The sequence below is a fragment of the Camelus bactrianus genome, chromosome 23 (genome assembly GCF_048773025.1).
Source record: "Camelus bactrianus isolate YW-2024 breed Bactrian camel chromosome 23, ASM4877302v1, whole genome shotgun sequence".
In the NCBI taxonomy this organism is placed as follows: domain Eukaryota; kingdom Metazoa; phylum Chordata; class Mammalia; order Artiodactyla; family Camelidae; genus Camelus; species Camelus bactrianus.
Window position 1 is genome coordinate 27,675,754 of NC_133561.1, and position 26,754 is coordinate 27,702,507.

Consider the following 26,754-nt stretch of genomic DNA (forward strand, 5'->3'; position numbering starts at 1 on the left):
CTTCACGCCACCCCTCCTTTGTAAAGCACTGACCATCTATGTTTTAGAGCAGGCTCTCAGTGAAATGCCTTCCACGTGACCTGGCCATTTCAAAACCCCACAGAGAATGGGTCCCTCTCAGCTGGAGGTGCGTGTCTCTCCGACTTGACCACCCCCACCTATGTAAACAGGGTCAAACAAAGCAAGAAGGGGAGAAGAGGGCAGGGAGTTGAATGGGAAAGGGCCTCTGCGGGACGGGTCAGATCTGGGAGGACTACCAGGAGGTGGCAAACATGTGAGGAGAAGGAGATGGGCAGGTAAGAAAGGCTTCAGAGAAGAGGTTAACCTTGAGCCGTATTGGAACAAGAGCGGGAATGCTCTTGGCAAAGGCAGAAGGGTGAGAGTGAGCACTGAGTTGGGTTCCAGGAGTGTGCAGGGGAGAGGGGAGCATTGGTTTGTAGAACATTCCATGCAGAAGAATGCCAAAGGGGAATTCCTGTGCGTCTGGCATAAAGTGGAGGTCATGAAAGGAGCACCTGTCATTTTGGAGGCAGCGGAGGCTGGAGTGCTTTTGGGGACAGCTTGGTGGCTTTGTTAAGGAAGCGGCCTCTTACTTGTGAAAAGGAATCCTGCCCATGGAACAGTGGGCCAGCTTTGGAGGTGGGTGAACCCTCTGTGTTGGGAGGTGCTCTCTTCCTTCGGAAAGCAGTCCTGACAGGTCGAGATGGAAGGGATCTTAGCAGAATGTGAGAATGCATGGAAGTCTCCCCTTCCCTCACCCCTCCCACCCCACCCCCTTCCCCATCCAATTCCTCAGGTCTGATTTTTTATGATCTCCTAAGTCTGTGTCATGTTTGCCAAAATCTGTTGTTAGCTATGGAAATAACCATCATTTTACATCATTTTGTCTAATAACATGGACTCCTCCCCTCCCCACCCCTTCTTCTCTCTTCCCTTTATGTCTAACAAGAGGAGAAGTCTTATTTGTCAGCCCTTCTGCAGGACCCTATTCCTAATGGACAGGCTTGTATTTTCCAACTAATGGAAGCTCAGATGCAGGAAAATGAATGAGAGATGGGAAAATCTGCCCTGTGTCTGCCATCCTGTCCCCACCAGTCACATATAGTCTGTGGTGGGGGGACTGGTGCGGCCAACTGCTTGGAAACTGTTTCCCTGGGAGAGCCAAGAGCCTCTTGGTAAAGAATAAGTCCCCTAATGAGAGCCAGAGCCTGGCTGGTCCCTGCCCCTCAGTGGGGGTGGGGCAGAGACAATTCCAAACATGCCGTACTTGCAGTTTTCAGGTTTTCCCCTGGCCTGTCTCTTGTGGACTTGCATTGGAGCTCTAAGTAGCCACGTGTAGTAACTGAAAAAGTTATTCCCTGGAAAGTTTGGTGAAACACGGGTAGCACCAGGGAGCCATGAGAGGCCCATAAAGGGGAGAGGACTGACTCCAGCAAAGCCACCACGTAGCTGCGGCCATCTGGAGTTTTCTTCCTTGGTTGTTCTGTTCAGCCTTCAGGGAGCATGTGAGGTTGGGACAGCAGCCTCCGCTTGGTGTTATTCTAGGGTGCCAGTGACTTTGCATTCGAGGGAAGCCACCTCCCTTTGGAGGAAGTAGGGTTGCCACGTTTACTAAATAGAAAGACAGGACACTCAGTTAAAGTTGAATTGCAGATAAACAATAAATACCTTTTTTAGGAGATAGATAATCTCAACTATTGCATGGGCTATACTTATACTAAAACATTATTCACCGTTTATCTGAAATTCAGATTTAGCTGAGTGTCCTGTGTTTTATCTGGCAATCCTAGGAGTGGCATGGAACCTTGGGAACACTGGAAAACTGCGCCTTAGGTGTGCACAAAGCATTTTTGGCCATGGCTACTGATAGAGACGAGACCACCTTGTCTACCTTTACTACAATGGAACCCAGCCACCTGGCCACAGACAGCCCCCAAAAGGCCCTCAGTAGGAAAGAAGGAAAAAGGTACATGCCACAAGGTGGCTGAGTGATTTCATCTCCCAGCATTTATTTAGGTCTTTCTATAGGTCAGGTCCTATGATCTATTAAAAAACCAAAAACCAAAAAACAGTAAAATGCTTTCCAAGCCCTAGAAGGAGGGAGATATATGACATTTCAATAAATGAAATGTATGAAGTGTTACCAGCACTAATATGGAAGTCTGTGGTGAGGATGGAAAGAAGGAAATAGCCCTTTCCACTTGGGGGATGGGCAGGTAGGAAAGGCTTCAGAGAAGAGGTTAACCTTAAGCCATATTGGAACAAGAGTGGGAATGCCCCTGGCAAAGGCAGAAGGGTAAGAGTGAGCACTGAGTTGGGTTCCAGGAGTGTGCAGGGGAGAGGGGAGGGTTGGTTTTAGAACGTTCCATGCAGAGGAAGCTGTGTGAGAAAATAGAAGGAGGTGTGGAAGAGAGTGACATGTTTGGGAAACTGCAAACAATTCCATATGGCAGGATGACTGAATTTCCAGGGATGGGGTTCCATGGGGAGAAACCAGCCTGGAGAAGTCAGCAGGAACCACATCCTTGAGGACCTTGTACTTCAAGACATGAAACCTCTGCACCCTGTGGTCTCCTCATCCCCATCCCAGGACTCTGCCTGTTCCCTGGCCCTTTGTACTCCCTCATGACCTTACGCTGAAAGTTCTGGGTCCCCTGTCCTCTTTAGGCTCATCAGTCCAGCCCCACTCCATCCATCAACACCTCACTCTCCCCGGGGCTGTGCTGGACATGGCCTTGACCGCTGTCAGCTTGCAGCTCTGGACCTGTGCCCAGCGATGTTTCTTGGGTTCCCCCCACCCACACCCAGCTAGATTTTCCTCCCATGTGCTCCGCTTCTTGGTTGTATTTACTTACCTGACTTCTCAGGAGCCCCTTCCGCTCCTGCCCCTCTCTCCCTTTCCAAAGCATCTTCTTCCCTTGGATTCTGTCCGTATATATTCTCTGGGCTTTCTTCCTATTCCTCTGACTGCTGCTTCTTGTGTTCTTTATACACTCTCTCTACCTTTTGGATTCCTTGAGTGTTGGACTTGGCTTTGATTCCGTCCTCACTATTTCCTTCTCTCTCTGTCTTTTGTGTGTGGCTTCTCCCACTCTCATGACTCCACTTGCTATCTTTATGCTGATGAGTCTTAAAAACCTCTATCCTGTGCCGCATTGTCTCCTAAGCTTCTGGAAGTCTAACCACCTGTTTCGTCTCACCACTCTACCCCCATTCCTTCTTATCCTTCAGATTCTACCCTTCAGAGTGTCCCTTGGACACCTAAGGTGCTCCCCAAACACCAGTTATTTCTCTTGTCAGAGCTCCCATCCCTTTGTCTTCGTAGTTGCTCATTTGTCTGTTTTCCCCTTACATGCAGCTCTGGGAGGGCTGAGACCTGGTCTACGTTCAGTATATCCCCAGTGCTTAGCACTGTGCTTGGCACACGGTAGGTACTCAAAAAGAATTTTCTGAGTGTTTAATGGAAAGTGACTCCTATACATACAGACAAAGATGTCTGCTAGGTATTTGAAGGTCAGGAGAAAGGTCTAGGCTAGAGATACAGATTGGGGAGAATTAAATCATATTCTTTCAAGTTCAAACCATAGGAGTGGATGACAACCCCAGGGAGAGGACGAAGGGCACTGTGGGACATTACAGAAGAGGAGAGCTGGTGGAGGGGAGCAGAGGGGAAGCAGGGAGCAGAAAGAACAGAGAGAACAGAGAACCTGGGGCCGGGGTAGGACGGTACTCTCAGTGAGATGCCAGAGGTCACAGCTTTGAAGCTTCTGTGAGGTTGAGGAGGATGACAAGTGGCAAAAACACTTTGGGTCTGGATATAGGAATCACTGGAGTCCTGTTAGAGAGTTCTGAAAGCACTAAAGCCGGAATGCTGTGGCTTGCAGAGTGCTGGACATGAGGAAAGAAAATGTTTAGTGTGAGTGTGGGGAAGCGGGGACTTTTGAGGAGCTCTGGAGGGCGGCAGATGGGAAGGAGGGTTCTGATTTTTTAGGATAGCAATGAGTTAAATTTTCATTCCCGTTTTTGAGCATTTTCTCTGTGCCAGATACTGTGCTGGGTTCAGCATGTTTTCAGCTTGTGGGAAAAATCCAACAAAGTTCATAGACAGCATCGCTGGAGGGGCATGATTTAGGGGTCTGAGGATCTGGCACGTGACTCCAGAAAAGGAGAATGGAGGACGTAAAGCGAGGGTGGATATGGAGCCCTTGTCCTCTGCTTCCAATTCAGTGAGTTTTATAGCTTAGTGAGTTTCCTTCGATTTTTTTTTTTAAACTGAAGTATAGTCAGTTACAATGTGTCAATTTCTGGTGTACAGCACAATGTTTCAGTCATACATATTCATACATATATTCCTTTTCATATTCTTTGATTTTTGAGAGGCAGATGGGTGTGGCTTCCCTGTCTGTCCATCTCTCTTGGGGGAGGGGGAGGAAGAAGGCGGGGTGGTGGTGGAGAACTTAAGTTCTTCTTTTCCTCAGGCTTGACTGCAATATGTAATGCTTATTCTCATTTCTGCCTCGTTCTGCTTCCTTCCTGATCTTTGTGTACTTAACACCTGTAAGGCAGGAAAGTCTTTCCCATGTTGGTTGAACTTTTCCTTTTCTGTTTTATGGGAGGTTCACGAAGTTTGAAGGCTTGGAATCAGCTGGGGAAAATGGCCTTATAGGAACTGAGGGAGAATGTCTAGGTTTAGGATGCTAAGAGTTTTAACAGGCTTCTGCCAGCAGAGGGAGCCCCAGGGCTGGGAGAGAAAGCAGACGGCCAGAGTTTAAAATTACAGGGATGGGGGGATCTTTATTTCTGGCAGTGTTTTTTAGCAGTCCAGAGATTTATGGGTTAAGATACAAGAAGATGAAAGAGAAAGGGAAGGAGGAAGACAGACTCACAACATACCGATATGTTACACACACACAAATCACATATAACCCCTCTCCTTCACCCCTCCCTACACACATTGACAATTTCTGCTCTAGTCCGGTGGTTCCTAAACGTTGCTGTGCAATTGAATCATCTGGGGGAACTAAGGGAAGGTTCCCAGGTCCCACCAAGGACTGTTGAATCAGAACCAGCAAGAGCGAGACAAGGAATCTGTATTTTTGCAAAGCTCCCCAGGTGATTCTGAAGTAACCTTTAGAAAGACCGGCAAACTCCTCTAGGTAATTAGGTAAATACTTTAAATATACCTTGTTCGAGACTTAATTTAATGGCTCCAGCTATCAACACGCTGACTGGTAGACAGAATGTAATCCAAGGAGACTGCTGTTTTGACTGAGCCATTTCTTTCTTCTCTCTTTCTTTTCTTTCTTTCTAAATAATTTTTGTATTTGTTAATATAATAATACATGAGGAGGGTTTACAAAGTCACATGGTAACAAAAGTCTTATAATGAATAACAGCAATCGTGTTCCTCCCTTCCTCACGCCCTAGTCCCATTCAGAGGCAACCATGTTTTAAAATCTTATTTCTTTCCTCTAGGAATCAACTCCATATTTTAAAACATTTACTGCTATTTCTTGAGTTTGCAATTTTAGAGATGATCTATTGACTGCCTACTAGGGAATATTAGGACTTCTTTGTTTTTACTCATTCCCTTCCTTCTAGCTATTAAATCACAATTTTAATTAAATCAGTAGTCAGTATTCATATTATTATGACTAATTTTTTACTTCTTAGCAATGTAATGTACTATGACTGCATTTCTTTTCTTCTATTTCTCCCCCCCGTGGGTGTTAATAACCACTCGTTTTTGTTTGTTTGCTTACTTAGTTGTCCATGCTCTCCAAATCCTCTGATAGGAGCAACAAAATGCAAATAAATTGGTCAAATTAATTGGATAATCTGTCTGGTTTTGTTCCAAGGGGACATTCCCTCTGGAGCCCCCAGTCTTCTTATTCCAGTCAGGACTAGGGTCTAGGTAGACTGATAGCCTTTGCCATTCACCTGGGAGGTCCGACTTTTTCTTGGTTGACTGCCTCATGAATGGGAGGGAACTTTTTTTAAGACCTTGGATGCAGAAGTACTGTTGTGCATTTAGCATCTTTACATGGGCTTTAATCCATCAGACCCTGGCCACACATACTGTCAGCTCTGCCTGCTTGTCCTTACTTTACCCTCTCCCTGATTCATTGTTTGGCTGGGTAAGGATTTCAAGATTGGAGATGATTTTCTCCCAGAATTGGAAGACATTGCTGTATTGCCTTTCAGTTCCCAGCTTCCACTGTTGATACAGAGAAGTTCAATTACTGCCTGGATTCTTGATCCTTGGTTTGTGACCTGTTTTTCTTCTCTCTAGAACTTTTGGGAATCCTTTTCTTTCCTGAGGCTCTAGCATTTTAAATTATGTACTTTGGGGAGAGTCTTGTTGTTGTTGTTGTGTTGAGCACCTACTGGGTCCTTTCCACATGGAAATTCAAATCTTTCATTACGGGAAACTTTGGAGAAATTATCTTTTTGGTTAATGCATTCACCTCCATTTTCTCTATGTTCTCTTTTTGGAAATCTTATTAGAAGATGTCACAGCTCCTGGATGGATCCTGTGAGTTTCTTATTGTTTTTGCCTTATTTTTCATCTCTTAACCTTTCTGTCCTACTTTCTTGGAGAATGTCAATTTTATCTTCGTGTTTCATTTTAATTTTTAAAGTTCCAGTTGTATTTTAAAAAGCTCCTGTTCTCTCCTACTTTTTAAAAACTTTGGCTCCCTGATCTTCACTGACAGATACACTGTCTTCCCTTATTCGTGGGGGGATACTGATGTTGCCTGGGCTATTGCCAGTTTCTTCCACTTTCTCGATTATCTATGTTGGGGACTCCACCATCAAAGTCAGAGGCTTTCACTTGATGCTTGGTGATCCCTGGCGTACATTCTGTGGCTGTTAGAAGCTCTGTGTGCGAGGGCAGGGCTTGTCAACAGTAGGGTTCCGCTGTAGGATAATCCAGAGGCTATGTGAAGGTATCATTGTCTGTAGTCTTTTTTTTTTTTTTTTAAATTTCTTGGACACTTTTTACAAGGAGGAATCCTTAATTCTTCTGCCTGGGAGGGGGAGGTGCTGCAAAAAGGTGAATGCAGAGGGATATAAGCTGGGCTGTGCCTGTTTGGGGAGCTGAGCCAGGACAAGGGGCTGGGGAATCTCATCTTTCAGTGTGGAATCTTCCTTTTATCCTCCGTCTCTAGCTCCATGCCTAAGCCCACACTCTGCTGAGCCCGATGTCCCTGAGCCTGGCGCCCCTGTGGCCAGTTTCTCCAGAAGATAAACCTTCCTTCTTCTTGGTGGGCAAGGGAGGAGGGAGGGGATTTGGAGTGTCTCCTCCTACTTTTGCCGCATCCCTCTCTCTGCACGCTGAGGTTCCCGGTGCCCTAATCCCTGAGCCTCTCCTGGGCTCCGTGGCTTCTTGCTGGCGCCTCGTCACGCGCTGTGGGCTCCAGCAGTCTCCGGCTTGCTAAGTCCCTCGTTCACCCACTTGTATCTTCCTAGAGGGTGCTGACGTTTCTCGTCTGCTGTTGTCTCCATTCTGGTTCTCTTTGTCCTTGTGATTTATAGCATGCAAATTCTCCTCCTGGGTCAGCGCACTTATTAGGGAGCAGAAATGAATGATTGTTCAAACGGCACGTTTAGCCCTGGAGCCCTCTTTTGAGTAGCCTCTCAGGCTTGACATGAGAAGAAGCGTGTGGTAGCACCGACTTGTATTCCTCCCAAGGTACCCAAGAGTCAACAGTGTGGGAGTGAGACTTTTTCTTAAGTCATTTGAATGGAAGAAAAGGAGGGGGGAAATATTTCATTGATTCATTTATCCATTTTCCCCAAATGTTTATTGAGCACGAATAAATGCCCCCAAACTGTGCTCGGTGCCAGAAATATAAAAGCTGAGTAATATTTGGTTCAAGAAGATTGTAGTTAAGTATAAGGAAGGTAGACAAGTAAATCAAAGTTCACGATAGCATAATAACAGCATAACAACAGTGTAATTGTAAATCAGAGCTCACAGTGGTGTAGTCAGAATGTGCACTGGGTGCACAGAGTACAGCTGAGGGCATCCAAGTCAGCCCAGGGCAGTGGGGAAGCCTTCTGGGAGGAGGTGGCCCCGGGGCTAAGCTTTGAAGAGTAAGTCCAAATTATGGAGATGAAGAAATTTGAGGGAAGGCCATACCAAGCAGAGGGAACTGTTGTGTTTTTAGGGAAGGAGTCTAGAAATAGCTTAACATGTCAGAGTGACCTCCAGTAGGTTGAAATGGCTGGAGCCAGAGTCCATGTTGGGGAGGGGCCTGAGTAAGGAGGGGCCCATCCCTGAACTAGAAATATCCACATCAGTCTACAGCCTGATCCTGGACCTGCTAATGAGAGGTGCAGAAATAAGAATATCTTATTCTCTCTGTGAATTTGAGCAAATTAAAAAAAAACATTATTTGTAAAATGAGGATACTGTGAGATCATATAAACAGATGAGATATGTAAAATGCTGGCTCAGTGGTAGGAATGTAAAATATTCCAGTTCTCTCGTGACCAGCCTGCCTTAAAGCCTTCTTCTACTCTCTCTAGTCCCCTGAGAGTTACAAAACAGATTCTGGAAAAGCTTAACTGTTAGGAAAATCTTTTCCTTCTTCCCGTGTCTGCCAGGTAAGCATTACCTGAGCATCTTTCAGCTGAATATTTTATTTTATTTAATCAGAAGTTGGTGGGTGGCTGGGGCACCTTCTTATAAAGTTTGGGTGGTTTCTTAAAAGGCCCCTGGGTGGGACCAGGATAACTGATTTCTAGTCTCCCCTCTACCACTGACACATAGGTGACCTTGACAAGGCCCTGCCCCTGCCTTGGCTTCAATTCCCTCAGCTGGCAAACAAGAGGAATTAAATTAGATCACCTTAAGATTTGTTCCAGCTCAGAAATTGGATGCATGGAGGCTTTTAGCTGTACTGACATTAGTGTAAAGAAAGAGCTAGGGTTTTTGGATTTTATTTTCGTATCATACAGAAGAGGGAAAGGCAGTTCCTTTCAAATTCTGGCAGGTGAGCAGGAGCGAGATTCTTCTATCTCTCCTTACCTCTCCCACCCTCCTTTCAGCTTCTGACTGTGATTTACTCACACAAAACCCAAAGAGAAATACTGGCACTAAAAGAGGGAAAAAACAAAACAAAACAACAACACTTGAAGTCTGTCCTTTTGGCTTGTTAAGCTCTGTTGGAAAAGTTGGGGGAGCAGGTCTCTTCAAAGCCAACTGTTATGTAAACACACCATCACGGGCTATAGGCACTTTGAAAGCCTGCGCTGAGCTATTTGAATCCCCCCAAGTGATTGGATTAGTAAACTGCTACCTTCTGGAAGATACTGTCTATTGACGGTCAGCGAGGGTTTGGGTAAATGAGGGTGTGGGGAGTGGGAAAAGCATTTCCTGTTTCTGTCGGGTTCTCACTAATGGACCTGAAAGAAGTGCCTTTGAACTCGGTCTGAACAGGCTCAGGTCAGTATCCGGAGCAGCAGAGGGCCCCGGGATTTAGGAATAGGTGAATAACACGGGAAGAATTTTGATTGACAACTTTCGGCCTCCCTTGGTCCATTGGACAAGACTCCTTGAGATAAAAGGAGCCTTCCTCAAAGCTCCAGCTCTCAATATTAAAACTATTAAGCCAGCTGATGATTGGATGCAAAATAGAGGATACCGGCACTCTTAGCAACCCCCAAGATACAGCCTAGGGTTTGTGCTCTGTCATCGCTTTAAAGTCACTTTATAATAATGCTTACGACCTGCAATCTTCGTATGATTTCAAAAGAACACGCAGACATTTTAAAACCTATTTTTACAACTTTTTGCTCCAACTTAACTTTTTGTCCCAAAATGATCAGAATGTGCTCAATGCCAGCAACAAACATCTGGTTCCATCTGTGTCTTATCACATCTTCCCTCCTACACATTGAAAGGCTTATTGGGCATTTCTTTTTGTTTTTGTTTTTTGGGTTTTTTTTTTTTTTTTTTGACTGCATTTGGCATTGAAGTCTCTCTCAGCCCAGCCCTCCAGTTTATTCCAATAGAGGCATTATTTCAGTAGCGGTTTTTGAGGACCTAGTATGGACTAGGCCCTGACACCTATAGTGATGCTATTATATATTATTGTGATTTTAAAAAGTCTTACCTTGAGGTTTCAACCAAATTTGACTTCTTTTTATTGGTCTCCTTTTTCCTTTTGCTTCTTTTCTCCCTCTCCCTCCTCCTCTGCCTTCCCTTCTGTTTCATCTCTCTCTTCCTCTGCGGGAAGGGGAGGGGCAGGATTTCCTGCTCAGAAGTTGGTTAGTTTCTGGGAGGAGTCAGAAGACCTGATTTGGGGCTGGAACCAGCTGCTCTGTCACCTGATACAAGAAGGTAAAACCCAGGCCAAGGAAGAAGACCTTTATGCTAGTACTATCTTGCAGCTGGGAGGCACCGGGAGACGAGCCCCAAAGGAAGGGCAGAGTGGGCTGGTCCTGGGCATCACACATCAGGGCTCCCCAAAGGACAGAGGACCCCTGTGGCCGTCCAGGGTGGGAGTGCTTGGAAGCGGTCCTGGTTGCCCCGGAGACTTATCCATTACTGTTGTCAGCTCTAGATCTGCCAGCGGCACACCAGGCAGACCCTGTCCCACCCTTAGCAAGTGCTCACTCTTGGATTCCTGGCTTTGCCGCAAAGGAAACTACTAAAACAAGAACTGGGTTTGGGCGGATTTTCCTTCCCCACCGGGAGAGACTAGCAATCTGATGTACTCTGTGAGGCTGTGGGTCCAGTCGTTTCTCAGTTATTAACTCCTTAGAGAGTCATCTATGTTACTTATAAACCATTATGGTGCTCACATCCACTGGAGTGTGGAGTAGACGGCAGAGGGGAGACAGGATCCAGATGGGGTAGGGACTCCACTTGTAGAGACAGGAATTCCAGCCTGATTCACACGGACTAATGATAGAGGGTCCCCTATCACGTCAGAGGGTTTCATTCTTTAAAACTAAGGTAGAGACAACAAGGTGTCAACAAAAAGTTTACTTTCTTCATCTAGTTATTTATTCTCCATTCAACAGATTAATGAGCACCTGCTCTTTGCCAGGCACTGGGCTTGGAACTGGGAACAGAGTCGTGAGCCGAACTAGACAGAGCCCTGCCCTGGTGGGGAGCGTAACTAACATGGCTGCACACTGAGCTCTCTGTGCCTTGGGGGCATAAATTAGGAAGGGCTGGAATTGCTGGGTTCTAGTGTCTCCTTTGGACAGCATCACTGGACCGATTTTGGATAGTCATCTTTCTGTTTCTTAGCCAAAACGGAACACTGGTTCTTCCAACAACGCTGATACCTGCAATATTTACCCGTTTCTTTATCTACAGGCTCCCAAGTCTTAGAGGATGGAAGACTTTTTTGTCTTGTTTTTCTTTCAGGAGCCAGTTGTATCTGGAGAACTAGCTTATCCACTTTGTAAGGCTCTCTGAAAAGGTCTCGTCACACACTGGATGTTTTCTTAACTGCCAGTTTTGGATTTCAGTTAATTTTTTTTTCTCATTAAACTCCCTAAGTAATATTAGAGCTCATTAAAAGAAAAGAAATGAAAAAAAACAAGTCTCCTTTACTTCAGCTGTTGGGTCTACTCCAGATTGCTCTTTGAAAGTTTCCTAAAGTCTGTTTTCATTTTTAGTTTATAATTTTCAACTTTTTGTCCAAGATATCTTTAAAAGAAAGGCTCCTGGAATTGTCTTCTGTACTGTATTTTCTAATTTTTCTCGCCCTCTTAAGGCACTTTTTTTTTTTTAATTTCATACAGCTGAGTTATTTAAGTTTTTCTTTTCTTACCTGGCTGCTTTCAAATATTTTTCTCCAGCTGAAGGACTAACAATTAACTGAGTTAGTCTGTAAAGATCTGTAATCCAGAAGAGTAAATACCTAATAAAATCCCAAATTATGTAAAAGATTTATGCCTGGCTTCCTGAGATTTAGGAAAATCCTTAATTATAACTCTTAATATGGCTCCAGACCAGGGTTTCAATTTAACTTCGTTAGGGCTGCCTTCTGGTTTAGCGATTTTACAATGTAATTGCTTTTTTTTCCCAAAGAAAACTCTGGAAAAAAAAAAAGGCAGCTCATATAGAAGATCAGGTAAAAATAAGTGGAAGAGAAAAATGAAATGAGGGTGGGTTCCAGAAGGTTATAAGTGTCTTTGAGCAAGACCATGCTGGACTTAGAATTTTGTTTTTTAAGGCCTAAGCCTAATCAAAGAAGCAAACTGCTAACTCTTTAGATTTCTGGGGTTCCTCTTAAATGTATTAATTTATTGATTTTGACATGTAAAAAGTTCCCTCATGGTGGCCATTGTTATTCTAAACTCAGGGTTTTTGCCCTTTATCAAAGTAAGTGCAAGAGTTAGGATTACAGGGCACCTGTATACAGGAAGCAGGCACTCGTCGGAGAGGAATGTGCCAATCTGATGTAGAAGAACCCAAGAAAGCCGAGAGGGTTCACTTAGTAAGGATGTGTGCCCGGGAATGGTTGTCTTGGATTCCCCTTCTAAGCCAAGGTTAGGGAAGGCCTTGCAATCGATGACCTGAAAATTTTTGACCCCAGGATGTAGACTAAAATTGACTTCTTTTCACAATGAGTAAGACAAGGAGGGCTCTCATGAAGGTTTTGTAGGGGTCCCAGAGCCAGGGTTGATTATTTGCCTTTTCCTGAGTAGGTCACCTGTGTAATGGACCTCGAACTGTTGTCCCTTAGGACCGGATTGGATTGGTGACTTATTGGGCCGGTTCATATGGAACACTTCCTTATTTGTATATCAGAAATAAGGCATTCCAGAACAACAACAACAACAACAAAACACGTAAGACTTCATAACATTGATAAACAAAAGCAAAGGAGAAGTGAACAGCAAGGGAATAGCAGTTTAATGGCAAATATAGTTATCAAATGGTATACCTCCAAAAAAAAAAAAAAGAGTCTGATGAACTTATATGAGACCTATGTCTAATTACTCCGTGGTATACCACCCAGTCAAAATGTCTAATGACTTACCCAGAGGCCTAGGTGTAATTATTTACCAGAGTGTACATCTATAAACTAAAATTTCTATTACTTTACACAAAGACTGAGGCCTAATGATTTTATACAAAGACCTACTTGGTTATAAATGACAGAAGCAGTGAAAACTCAGTGAAACTACTCACATTCAGATTAGTGTTGAGACTGATTACCTGGCAGTAGATCTGAAGGGCAAACAGAGTTTAGACACAAGGAACCCAGTAAGTATACCTTTTGCTTTTTGGGGAAATGTGAAGTTCCGAGTTTGGTGTACTTTCCTGGACATAAGTGGGCTGACATCATCTGTAGAAGCATATTTATTTGTTGCTTGGTTGGCACTCTGAAATATATTTATGGGGTGAGTCAGTTCCTGGTTCGATGGCTCTCAGAAGTGAGGGACTGTTATCGACTGGTTGGGGTGTAAAATTATGTTACCGGAGGTGAGCTGTCATTGATTGAACTGGTGGGTTTACGACTGGTTCTGGATACCATGATTATAGAACAATCAAACTTTTCCTAAGAATGTGGAAACATCTTAATATTCTCACAGTTGACACCTACTAGTTGTTTTCATAGAACATAGGACAGGTCGGCATCTGATATAGCACAAATTTATGTACATATATTTATTAATGTTAATAGAGCAGACTTTTGTGGTGTTTTGTCAAAGGGCAAAGTGACTAATGAGGGCTTCACTATGACTAACTGTGGGAACCCCTAGGTTAAAGGACCACAAGGGTAAAGTGTTTTCTAAGAGAGGTAAACTTAATCAGGAAATAGTTTATTTTCAAAATGAAATCCGTTACTTTTAGTAGTCATCCAGCAAGAAGGAAAATGTTTACTATGCTAAGAAAAAGAATAAAGAGGCACTGAAAACATAGAGAAGAAGCAGGCTGGAATGGGAAATACATTCCCTATTTGGTAGTTGTATTAAACAGAATGCTAGCATCATGTAAGTGGGTGGGACCTCAAAGCTCATCTAACTAACCTCCCTCTAAGTTCAGAAATCTCCTCTCCAGTTCATACCATCCCCGGTAGATGATCTCTGACCTTTGCTTGGTCCCTTTTAGTAACAGGAAGCTTACTATACATCACAGCTCATTATGTTTTGAATTACTCTGATCTCTTAATGACACATTTCCTTGCACGCCTACGTGTTAATTCTAGTTCTGCATTTTCAAGCCACGTACCACAAGTGCATTTTATTGGACTTTGTTGGACCAATATGACAGCCCTTCAAATATTTGGAGGCAATTGTTATGTGACACTACTGTATCTTATCTTCTCTAGATTCATTCAATTTTTCTGTATGTGACAGGGTTTCTGAATTTTATCTGCCCAAGTTACTCTGATCTAAGCAGGTTTTTGTGTGTCAAGATCTCTCTAGAAATATAACAATGACAACTATCATTGGCTGGAGGCTTACTATACGCCAGGTAAGGCTGTAAGCACTTTATATGCATTATTTCATTTAGTCTGCAAAATTATCTCACTCAGAAGGTACCGTTTTATAAATGAGGAAAGAATTGAAGTAACTTGAGGCAGAGAGTTTATAAGTAACTTGTCCAAGGTCTTAGAGCTAGCAAACAGTGGAGTCCAGCCAAAGCAAATCCAGACATTCTGACTTAACTTCTTCGGTTTCCCACCTGCCAGACTGCAAAGTAAAACAAAACCACCTCTTTTTCCGTTTTCCTGGAATTCTACTTCTGCTAATAAGGTGTTAGTTTAATTTAGCAGCCCTGTCACAAATCCTTGTTGGATTCTACTGAGCTTGTAATTAGTGAAAATATCTAGGTCTTTTTCACATGATCTGCTGCTAGAATAAGTCTTCATAATTCTATAGTCATGCAACAGGTTTTTGGATCTGAATTCTGTGCTGTATCTTCTTCCCTATTCAGTTTCAATTGGCTAGCATCAGTGCATGGTTCTAGCCTATTAAGTCATTTTGAACCCTGACGCTACTATCTTAGCTCCGTATCACCAAATAGAACTGATAAGTGTATCTTTTATCACTTCTCCTAGGTTGCTGATAAAAATTGCCAAACAGGAAAAGGCCAAGGACCATTTTTGTCCCTGTGTGGGAGAGGGACTTAGTTTGATCACAACCAGACATAATCTTGCGAGGCAACCTCACAACCTTAATTCTGAAACTATTAAACAAACCATTTTCCTTTCCTATCCTTTCACCCAGGATTTCTCAATCTCAGTCCCATTGAAATTCTTGGACCAGAGAATTCTTTATTGTGAGTGGCTGTCTCGTGTGTTATACAATGTTTAATGGCATTCTTGGCTTCCACCCACTAGATAGTTGCTAGCAAGAGTACCCCTCCTTCACTACCAGACAAGCAGAAATGTCTCTGGACATTTTCAAATGTCTCCTGGGGGACGAAACTGCTTCCCTTCCCGTTGAGAACCACTACTCTCACTTTATACATAGATTAATTGAGACATCAAGTATATATGAAGAACCTACTGTTTGCCTAAGACTTGATCATTTCTTTCAGCACTAAAGAGGAAGACATCAAGAAGATTATGCTATGAGAGAAGACCAGCTCCGTATAACAACTGGGAAAAAATGGTCCATTACTGCATGATCTGGTATGAGAACCAGACTGACTGACCTGTAAGAATTCAGAGAAATGAGAAGAATCAGTGAGGACAGAAAAGATTTCAATAGCTCGGATTTGATGGGGTTGGGTAATCTGAACATGAATAGGCATGAAGCATAGCCTTTGAAACTAAAAATACATAGGCGTTTCCTACATATTTAGGCAGACATGTAAAAAAATATTTTTATATACAGGCAAACCAAATAATATAGGCATTACCTTCTCAAACAAAAATCGGAGTCCATGATTTGATATATAGTTTGACAAGAGGCAGGATATTTGAAATCATACCTCTCCTGGAGAATTTGAGGTATATGGTTTCAGAAGGTGTGGAGATCGTGGGTTGGAGGGCATTCAGGTGGGAAGGGTAATGTGAACAAAGGTGAAAAAGACCAAAAGGGACTAGGAGGGTCCTGGGGTTCAGCCTGACAAGTCAGGTAGAAGAGCTGAGATGCAGGCAGGTCACAGAGACACCAGAAAACCTGGTACAGAAGTTGAGGCTCTGATGGTTTTTTGGGGGAGGAGCAACAGGATGCATGGTAGGAAAGGAAGGGCTCCATCCCCAGTCTGGCAGTGGATGTTTTGGGGCAAATTCTCTCCCGCTAGAGAGTGCAGAAGGTGGTTTGAGACGCTGAGAGCTGGACCAGGTGGTGGCTGTGTGGGTGGACGAACAGGAAACATAATAGGCAAGGCACTTGGGAAGGCCAACTGAGAGAATAAGATTGGGTAAATTCCTGAGTTTTTTGGACACTTAAGGTGAGGCTATGTCACCTTAATACAGGGCCAAGTTTCCCATTTTGGAAACTGGGGAAACAGTGGTTCCATGGCTATTCTGCTCTTCCTTTAAGTATGTCTCTTTTGCCTTGTGTGTCACTGGATTCTGACTGCTTTTTTGTTTGGAGTGATGAGGAGAGATTTCAAGCAGAGATGGCACCCGATCAGGGCCAGAAATGCTGCACAGGACTTTGAGTTGGCAGAAATAAAATGGAAGGGTGTATGTGTGGGAAGAGGGTGGTGGTGGTTGAGAGTCTGATCAGAGGCAATGGCACGAGCCTTGCTATGTCTGCAAAAATGCACAGGCAGTGATGGCGAGAGTGAAATGTCTGGACCTGGTTAGGGCAGGAGATGTATTAAAATCACAAGGAGAGTGGCATTAGGCTTCTGTCCCAGGCTACCTCTTTAAGAGCCATTGCTTAAAATTTCCTATGTTGAGCCCTAGAGCGCCACCTTCCCTGGAAGAAGAGGACTCAGGTCTGTGATAACCAGTTTTTTCCCCCTTCTAACCGAAGGCTTCACTGTATTTTGAGTTTGTGAGGAGGAAGGCTGGGTAGAACTGGACATCCAATTAAATGTTCTTGGGAGATTGCCTTCCCTCTTTTCCTACAAACTAGCTAGTTTCTTCTGTCCCTCCGTCCCTTCCTCTCCTTCCGCCTCCTTCTCACATGCTAAAATGCAGTTAGGAAGAAAGAGGTATCAGCCACAGAGCCTCTGGGGCACAGGTGTGAGATGGCAAATAGGTTTTCTGATCTGGAATTAGTCAGTATCTCTCATTCACTTACTCTAGCTCAGAAATTGATTTATCTTGTTTTTTTAAAAAAAATTTTTTTTCATTTAAAAAAATGTTGGTGCTAGAGATTGACCCCAGGACATCGTGCATGCTAAGCATGCACTCTACCACTGAGCTATACCCTCCCCTCCTTGATTTAGCTTCTTATCTTAAAATGCTAAGTCTGGGGGAATTTATAAGTGTCTCTTTTTTCACTCCGAGCACAAAGCAAAAACAAATTCTCAACAGACTTATAAGCATGGAACATCAATCTTGGAATCGGAAGCATTCAAGCAAGTGTTGCCTGACCTTCAGCAAACTGCTCTCTCCGCTGTGCCGCGTAAGACCCCCTTCACCAGCAGACCTGCTCTCCCTGCTGCCCACCCTAGGAAACCATGCCCCCCATGAATCAGATGCTAAGACAGAGTACAAAACGTTTTTTTATTTCAAAATGCAAAATGGTAGTCACTGTAATAATAATAATAATAACAATAATAATAACAATAAAAACATAAAAAGGATGTCTTCTCCTTTCAACGCAGTGTAAAATGGTAGATGCACTCAGATAGCTGACAGGTACCTAGTTTTGGACATGTCATCCCTCTTCAGTGCTGCACAGCAGCAAAATTCAGTCCTAAACTCCTTTTGGTGGATCCGTGTGGTAGTTCAGTCTTAGAAGTCAGTGGCTTCTCAGGAGCAAGTCCCAACAGCACAAGGCTCCCACGGGAGCCCGACCCTCGCGCCCTGGCTCCCTCTTCTCCGTTGTCTCTCTCCCCTTCCCTCCGCCGCACCCCCCCAGGGTTCTTAGGAGGCGTGCAGCCGGTTGGAGAGGGCCCGGCAGCCTTGGACGGCCTCCGGCGGCTTGTCTTTCTCCAGCGGGGCCCGCTCCCGCAGGGCCTTCCGCGCCTGGGCGGCCCGCAGCTCGGCCACGGCCGCCTCCCGGTCCCGCAGGCGGTCGGCGGCGGTGAAGGGGCTGCATAGGGTCTCCATCAGCCCGAGCACCGCGCCGACTAGGGCCAGCACGCCGCCCAGCATGTACAGCCTCACCAGCTTCCGGCCGGGCTTCTGGGCCATCAGCTCCTTGGCCAGAGGAATCAGCTCCTGGATCGTTTCCATCTCGGCTCCGGGCTCTCGGGCTGGGAGTGACCTGCAGGAGGAGCGGAGCAGGAGAGGGGGACCTTTAGCTACGGAGGATGGTTCCAGCTTCCAGAGCACCCCTCACTCAGCCCGCCCGGGGGAGGCCGCAGAGAGGGGAGCCCGCCCGGGACCCCGCGCCCCACCGCGCTCTTCTCCGCTAGGCTCACCTAGGGGCGCCGCGCGATCGGCGTGTGCGGGGATCCCGCGCCTCTGCGTTCTCCTCCTCCTCCTCTGCAGCCGCGGCTCTTCCGGAGGGAGACTTCGCAACTGGTACCGGGACAGCGTCCCGGGGCTGCTTATATTTTTGCTCCGAGCCCCGCCTCCTGGGCTCCCGGGGCTGGGGCCCGTGCAACCAGAGCCAGAGAGAGGAGGGGGAAGAAGAGGAAGAAGGGGAGGGAGAAGAGGAAGGGGGTGAGGGGTGGAGCGGGGCAGGGACCTTCCGGGAGGTGGCCAAGAGCTGTGCACTCCTGGGCCATGTGAGCTGGGGGTGCGGGGGAGGGAGGGTCTGGTTGCACAAGGGTGAGGGCCCGGAGCCCAGGGAGGTATCCGCGTTCATTTCCAACCTCTTTCTTCATGGTGTGGGTGGGTCACAGCTTCCCTCGTTCGGGGCAGCCTGAGAAGGACCCCTACTGAAGACACCTGGGATTCCACCTAACTGAAAAATTAGTTTTTATTTAGAAAGATTGTCATCTTTCCACACACATAGGGATTGGAAATAGAAGGCAAGGGGGAGGGATCCGAACAATGAACAGAAGAGGTCTCCAGGCTTTGTATAACACAGTTGGTGCTTAGACTATTTCTTTTTGGTCTGATTGATTTTATTCATAAGTGCTTGCAATGCTATGGTCACTGGATAGATAACAATCCATTGAGGGTGATCTTTATGCATAGATGTGGGTGTGTGCCCACGTGGGTGTGTGTGGTGTGTGGTCAGCCTCTGTTCCTGCAGGTGTTTGTAATCTTGTGTATCAGGGAACTGCCATCAAATCCAAACTCTCCCACTAGGAAGTGAAATTAGGGGCTGGGGGGAGGTGAATGTGGAAGGAGGCTATTGGTAAAAGTTGTCTGCTGGTCTGGACTGCAAATATGTCATGCTCTCCTGAGTAATTATTTGCCACTTCCCTGCATCTGGGGGCCAACACCGCTGTACCAGATCAGCTTATCATTGAAACGGTTTAGGGGCAGAAGGGTGAGAGTTGACAGTTTGGGCAAGAAGCTAGAGTAGAGAGTACTTTTGAAAGCATGAGGAGAGTAGGATTAATTTTAATTGGGTTTAAACATCATCGCCTGTCTGGGGGTGTGTTCTAGTTGAGCTTTGGTTATCCGTATACCAGAGTTAGTTAGCAAGTAGGGGAAAGGAGAGACACCAGGCCAAGCACCTCTAGCAGAGAAAGGGACGGGGCAGGGAGAGGAGGGGGAAATCGGACTGGCCAGAAAATTGCAAAGGTCAGTGATGCAATCTTGCAACAGCCTGTCAACGTCAGTCAGGCCAGGCCGAGCGCTGTGGGGAGGGACTGGGAAAGGGATGTTTCAGGGATCATATATTTGGGTCGTTAGAAATTTTAACATTAACCTTTCTTTGGGGTCTGAGGCAATTTCCCAGACAATTCAGTTTCAAAAGGCAACACCACCACCAACCCTTCACCTTGGCTATTCGTAGTTAAGCTGTAGCGTTTGTGTGTGCAGACCGGGCAAAGTTACCTAAGGAACTTATTTAAAACTCTGCATTTTAGTCTGTACACAAGCAGTCAAGGTGACAAGGGGCCAAGTTGAGATTATTCCTGGAGGCTTGTGTTTCCAGCTTATTATTTTAACCTTGTCAGGCCGGAAAATTCTGTAACAGGAGAGATGACTATCAGTCTCAGCATTTTCTTTGACTCTTCCTTCTAATTTTGAAGAAGTCTCTAGTAGCTGGCAGACATGATCTCTGAGCTTTCCCGAGATCTGTGTGAGCTTCAACCTCTGTGGCTCTGGAGGGGCCTAGGTGGTGCGTCTTAATATAAGGGCTTTCACGTGGTTTCTGCTCTGAAGGTGAGTCAGCCCTTTGGAGCCTTGGACCCAAAACTCCGAAACTGACTCTTCAGTACGTAGTTTCAGTATTTCTGTAACTCAGAGACAACCCAAAACTCTGAAATTGACTCTTCAGTAAGCATTTCCGGTATTCTGTAACTCAGAGACGCAAACCGCACGTCTTCCAAGGTCAGCAGACTGTAATTTATGTGGGGTTCCCCTTTCTTGCGATATGCTCTGGTTGGGTTCATCACCTCAGAGGGGTTTCCCTCTTTCTCTGAGAATCTAACTTTGGTCCCCAGGCCCCACCAGGTTGCTGGCCAGGCTAGGCAGAGAGGGCGGTGGCAAGTGGCATGGACTGGGGTCACTGGTGGATTTGGTGTTCCTGGTTTAGGTGGTAGCTGAGGCTGAGTGGGAGATGGTGGGAATAGAAGGCTGAGGAATCTAGGGTTGCCTCATGCCTGGGAGTTCCTGACACAGCTCCTCTGTCTGGGTGGGAAGGAGAACCCAGTTTCTAGGTTAGGAGTGTGGCTAAGGCTTGGGAAACGAAGCATGCGTTTTGACTGCACTGATATCTCATTAGAGATATAAAGGCTTGTGTTGCATCGCGCAGGTCAACCTGGCAGAAGGGTGACCCGCCATCCTTGCTTGCCTAGGGGTTCCTGAGGGATTTCTCCAGGATGCAGGACTAACAGTGCTGAAACTGGGACGGTTCCGGGAACTAGAATCCTTGAGTCTATCCTAACATTTAATTCTTGCCATTTCTAGGAAGGCAAGAGAGGTCAATTTAAAGCTCGTTGATTTTGCTTTCCAAATTCCTTTCTCCCAAACATTAAAACATTCAGAGCTATCAGCAGAAGAAGCCATCACAAGGGGGCAACATGTGGTCCAAGGAATAAGGACAGAAGAGGGATGGCACTGTCCCAACAACTGTGCCTGAGGGTTGGAAGGAACAGAGGACAGCAGCGGTTCTTTGGATGGCTGATTGTGTATGAGCCTCAATTATTACTATTATTATTTTGTCAACAGCTTCTTGCTGTTTACCAACATCACTGCCCACTCCTCCAGGAGATTCCAGGGGGCTGGAGGAAGGAGAACATCCTGGGAGACATAATAAAACTATTCGTGTACCTTACACTCCAATTTTTTTTTTTCAGTCCTTGAGTTACTTTCATTTCGTGTAAATTAGTTTTGGAGGGAAAGTTCTTATCTCTCAAATATCAGTGGGTGGTTTTTAAATCTACACGTCTAACCTTTATCTTCCTCTAGCCTTGTACATTAGACTTCTAGAATCTAGACATTTCTGGGTGGATATCCTGCTTTTATCACAAGCTTGCTACTTGTAAAACAAGACCTCCACTTTTCCTGTACCCTTACAAACTGAATCACCTTCTCAGTATGCTTATTTCTAGCAGTGGCATCTCCATTTTGCCTGTTCCCTGAGTTAGAAATACAGGCATTTTCTTGGAGAGGTCTTCCCTGACCACTTTATCCCACCATTCCCTGCTGGATGCCCTGCTGTATTTTCCTTTGTAGTGCTTAGTACCTGGCTTTATACTGATGTAATTATTGGTTTGCTTTTGTGTTGTCTTCCACACCCATTAGAAGATAACCTTTATGAAGACCAGAACTTTGTTTTATTCTTTACTGTGTCTGCAAAGCCCACTATAATCCTTGGCACATAGCAGGCAGGTCCTTAATAAGTAACTATGGGATTGATGAATATCTTCCCCACTGGACTGGTAGAGGAGGAGCTATGTTTGCTAAGTTTGCATGCAGTCAAATATTTAGTGGATACTCAGAGAAACATTCAGGGTATGTTTGTATTTTGGACCTTTTTTTTTTTTTTTGACCTTTTGTCCTCTCCTCTCTAATTCACCTCAAACACTACCACCAAATAAATCTTTCTAAAATTAGAAGGTGGGTATGGCTCAGCGGTAGAGCATGTATGTGCTTAGCATGCACAAGGTGCTGGGTTCAATCCCCAGTACCTCCATCAAAAAAAAAAGAAAGAAAGAAAGAAAGGAGGAAAGAAAGGAGGAAAGAAAGAAAACAGGCTTAAAAAAACTTCCTTAAATTAAATATTTATTCTTAATTGCCCTTTTAAAACCCAGATCATTTCTCATTGCCCACGTGATACACTTTTGGATTCTGCATGTTAAATTGACTTGATCAGTATTCTTGGATCCAGGACCTCTATCATGTGACCTTCCCATCTCACCTAACTTCAAACCCCATTCTTCTCCAACAAGGAGGCTTTGTTCCACAGAGGGTTTCTCAGAGCCCAAGGAACAGTTCATTCTCACTGCTGCCGCCTCACCTTTGCTCACCCTCTTCTTCCTCCCTGAAGTGCTGTTCTCTTTCTACTCTGTCTTCCTTCCTTCAGGTCACGTGCTCCAAGAAGCCACCACCGCCTGTGCCAGCACACACTGCTGTCTCCTTTCTGTGAATTTCAGCTGCCTCTGGCTTGTACCTTGCAGGCTGGCACTGCACCGTGTGTTGGTTTATACAGCTCTCGTTTGTTCTTGTGGGCTTGCCCCATCTCTGCAGAAGACCAGATTTTTGTACCTTCCATGCTGCTAACATATAATAGGGGCCCAATCAGTGCTGGTTACATTGACCTGAAAGTCAGAACTGGGATAATGATTACAAAATGATCAGTTAAAACTCTCCTGGGAGGTTATTTTAGGCATAGTGACTTGTCCTTGGTTCAGAGCCTTAGGCTTGAAATTGCCCAAGACCTGGCATCTTGGCTGGGTTCCCTCCACTCTGGCTCCCTCACCTTTCACTTCTACTCCCAACTTAGTGTCTGACATTGCAGCAGTTGGCTCACTCTCGGGCAGCCCTCCACTGCTCCTGGGACCCCAGGGCTTTGACAAATCAATACCGAGGAACAGATCATTCATAGACGATTTGCTCTTGTCCCTCTTGGCTTCTGGCTGAGCAGAGCCACCAGCTGCTGGAGCAGGCAGGATGGGCTGGGAGCAGCGGCACCCTGCAGCCCACATACCACAGGCACAGTGCTGTGCAAGTTTGATCAGCACAAGAAGCTTCCTTCAAGCTCAAGTGCTAGCTGGACTTGAGGATGGGTTTGGGGACAGTCTTCTTGGCTTCCATGATATCATATTCTCCTAGTTTTTGTCCCGTCCTATTCCGGACACTCCTTAGTTCTTTTTTTTTTATTGATATATATATTATTGAGATGCAATTGTCACATAACACTGTTAGTTTTAGGGGTACAGCATAATAATTGGACATATGTACCTATTGTGAAAATGATCACCACAATAAGTTTAGTTAACATCCATCACGGCACGTAGTTTTCTTGTGATGAGAACCCTTTATCTATTTACTTAAATTTTTTTTTTTATTTTTTATTGAAGTGTAGGTGATTTACAGTGTTAGTTTCAGGAGTACAACAAAATGATTCAGCTATACGTATACATACATATATATTTTCCTTTTGGATTCTTTTCCATTCTGTGTTGTTACAAGAAACTGAATACAGCCCCTTGTGCTGTACAGTAGGTCCTGGTTGTCCTTAGCTCTTTTTCACGCTTTTGCTTTTGACCTAACGTCTGAATGCAGTGTTTCTCAGGACTTAGACTGGAGCCTCTTTTCTTATTGTGCATGCTCTCTTTAGGTAACTGAGTTTATTCCTGAGGCTGTGTAGACAGCAAGCAAATCTCAGCTCTAGACCCGGGTGTCTCCCTGCCTGTTCTTATGTCTTACAGGTGTCGAACTTCCCTTGTCTAAAGCCAAATCCAGTATTTCTACCCTATAAATTTTCACCACCGTCTTTCTTAATCTAGGCTTCCCTGTCTACCTAAGTAGCTCAGGTCCTGAGTCTGGGGGCCATCCTTTGCTCCTCTGTCTCTGACACCTCTCATGCACAAACAATCACCAAGACTTGTCATTCTACCTCTTAAATATCTCTTGATTTTATTTGCTTTCTATCCCCTCTGCTGCCCTCCTCGTCTAAGCACTTGTCATCTCACCTGAACTATTACTGTGGTCTCATAGCTGGTCTCTCTGCTCCGGGTCTTGACCATCAATCCAACCCACTCAAATCCATTGTAATCTTAAAAAAACAAGCAAAGCTGAGTGTGTCACTCTTCTCTTTAAAACCCTTCACTGGATCCCCACATTGTCCTTTGGATAATGTCCCAGATGCTTTGCATGGCTTATACGTTCACCCGTGATCTGGTCCTTGCCTATTTTTCCAGTTTCACTACATCTATAATCTTCCTCAACCCTTGCTCTCTAGGTGCCAGACACACTGTTCTTCCCCAGCTTCAGATCCTTCCTCAGGTTCTCTCCCCTTGGCACGCTTTCTTCATTTTTTCCCTTGACCTGGTGAACTCTTACTCATCCTTCAAGTGTCACTGTACTCACTTCCTCAGGGAGGGCTTCCCTACTGCTTAGATGAGGCCAGTTCTGTTTGCTTCACATGCCTCCTCATGTTCCCTTTCACAACTCTATTGTCTGTCTCCCTGGCTGGACTGTGAACTCAGTGAGGGCGGGAACTGTGTTCTCAGAGCTAGCACGATTGCATATTTCCTTGAGGGGTTTCATCAGAGCCATCAGTTTGTCTTGTATTGAACTGGTTATCCTACAGGCAGTGGGAAAAACTGATGGATTTTAGCAGCAGAACCGTTAGACAAGGTCTCCATTTTTAAGTAGATCACGGTGTATGACCCAGAGAAGAATGCATAAGAGGGGAACGAGCTAGAGGCAGTGAGCGGGACATTGTCAGAAAAATTCAGGCAGGAGGTGGTGAGGGACTGGGCCGAGACAGAGACGGTGGGGATAGAGGGAGACAGGTTTTTATCATGGTTGTTGTTGCTGATAATATGATTTTATTCCAAGAAAACCAATAAGCCCTAGTAAATAGCTACTATAATTTTAAAAGAATTTTATTGAAGTATAGTTGCTGTACAACGTAAGTTGCAGATGTACGGTATAGTGATTAACAAGTTTTAAAGGTTATACTCCATTTATAGTTATTATAAGACACTGGCTATATTCCCCATGTTGTGCAATAGATCCTTGTAGCTTATTTTATACCCAATAGTTTGTACCTCTTGCCCCCCCACCCCTACATTGCCCCTCCTCCCTTTCCTCTCCCCACTGGAGAACCACTAGTTTGTTCTCTGTATCTGTGAGGGAGACAGGCTTGAATGATAAGTTGTAGGCAAAACTGGACGTCTCAGTACTGTGGGAGGGAAAGGAGTTGGAAGTGACCTCCAGGTTTGGAGAAGAAAGGAGGAGGAACACATTTGGTGAGGAAGAGAGTGAGTTCCATTCTCTATTTATGGGACATGCAGTCAAAGATGCTCTGGTAAAATAGAAGGACCCAGACAAGGACCCTTCATTTTCAACCACCGGAGCGATCTGCATCAGTACCAACACGCTCTACCTTCTGTCACCTTACTCGGAGGGCAGCATCCCTGCTTCCTTCTGTGCAGAACTGCCCTGCCATCTCATCTGATTCGTCTATTTAAGGTCTTGGAAGTCTACAAATAACTTAGGTCACTTTGGGCTGCCTGTAAAAATCTAATTCAAACTGGTTTAACAATAAGAGAAGTATATTGTTTCACAAGACAGAGATTCCAGGATTAATTCAGTAATGTAACTTTATATATATTTAAAAAAAAAACTAAGTGCTTTTCATCTTTCTAGTCTGACATCTTCAGCATGGAGACTTGCCACAGCCCGACTCACATTATGGTTCCAAGTTAGCTGTCACGGTTCTAGGCGTTGCATTCACTATGACAGCATCCAGTGCAAGGAGAGAGACTGTTCTTTTTCTTTTATCAGCAAAGATACCTTTCCTGGAATCTTCCTAGAGGCTTCCTTTCAGTGGCCAGAACCGCATTAAACGCCCATCCCTAAGACTCCTCCTGAAGGAGAGGGTTACCACCATGACCTTGGACTGGTTGTTCTCAAAGGTTCTTTCTGGGACCAGCAACAGTAAGATCACATGAGAACTTGTGAGAAAAGCAGATTCTGGACCCCTACCCTAGAGCGGCAGAATCAGAAGTTCTGGATGTGGGATTAGCTGTCTGTGTTTTTTAAAAAGTCCTCTAGGTCATTCTGATGCATGCTAAAGTTTGGGAACCATGGGCTAAGGCTAATCTTTGAACTGGGGAAAGGACAACAGCCCAGAGGACTCAAAAAACCCTGGGGATCTATAAGCAAGGAGAAAGGAGGGTAGGGATTTTGGCTACAAAGTCAGCTTCCTGCCAGATCCTTCCTCTTTCCTGAATAATCACTTTCTCCTTCTTTATTATAGTATCCCATCAGTATACAGTCATACTCTGCTATCTGAATCTTAAAAAGCCTAGTCCATGGCCCCAGGTCACTATCCCGCTGCTGTCAGGATTCTTTGTAACTGAAACTGTTTATTAAAAGTTGTCTACAATCACTGTAT

The 26,754-nt window shown here is 45.0% G+C and overlaps 2 protein-coding genes across 7 annotated transcripts in view; one reads left to right on the forward strand and one right to left on the reverse strand.

Annotated features, from left to right (window-relative positions):
* LAMB3 (laminin subunit beta 3) overlaps positions 1-26,754 on the forward strand; it is a 143,748-nt gene that overhangs the window by 65,035 nt on the left and 51,959 nt on the right. For 2 of the 6 annotated variants that reach the window (XM_074351893.1, XM_074351892.1), the window contains exons 3-4: positions 3,359-3,427; positions 15,524-15,617. The exons of 3 other annotated variants lie outside the window; for them this stretch is intronic. In XM_074351893.1, the coding sequence (XP_074207994.1) occupies positions 3,359-3,427; positions 15,524-15,617 (163 nt within the window). The remainder of the gene's footprint in view (positions 1-3,358; positions 3,428-15,523; positions 15,618-26,754) is intronic. One more of the 6 variants, XM_074351894.1, reaches the window with a different exon arrangement.
* G0S2 (G0/G1 switch 2) lies at positions 17,597-18,635 on the reverse strand. Its single transcript, XM_074351902.1, has 2 exons — positions 18,479-18,635; positions 17,597-18,321 (listed from the first exon to the last, which is right to left on the reverse strand). The coding sequence occupies exon 2, from the start codon at positions 18,288-18,290 to the stop codon at positions 17,979-17,981; it is 312 nt and encodes a 103-aa protein (XP_074208003.1). The 5' UTR covers positions 18,291-18,321; positions 18,479-18,635; the 3' UTR covers positions 17,597-17,978.

Coding starts and splice junctions, on each gene's coding strand:
- G0S2 (XM_074351902.1), bottom strand. CDS start 18,290: ATGGAAACGATCCAGGAGCTGATTCCTCTGGCCAAGGAGCTGATGGCC.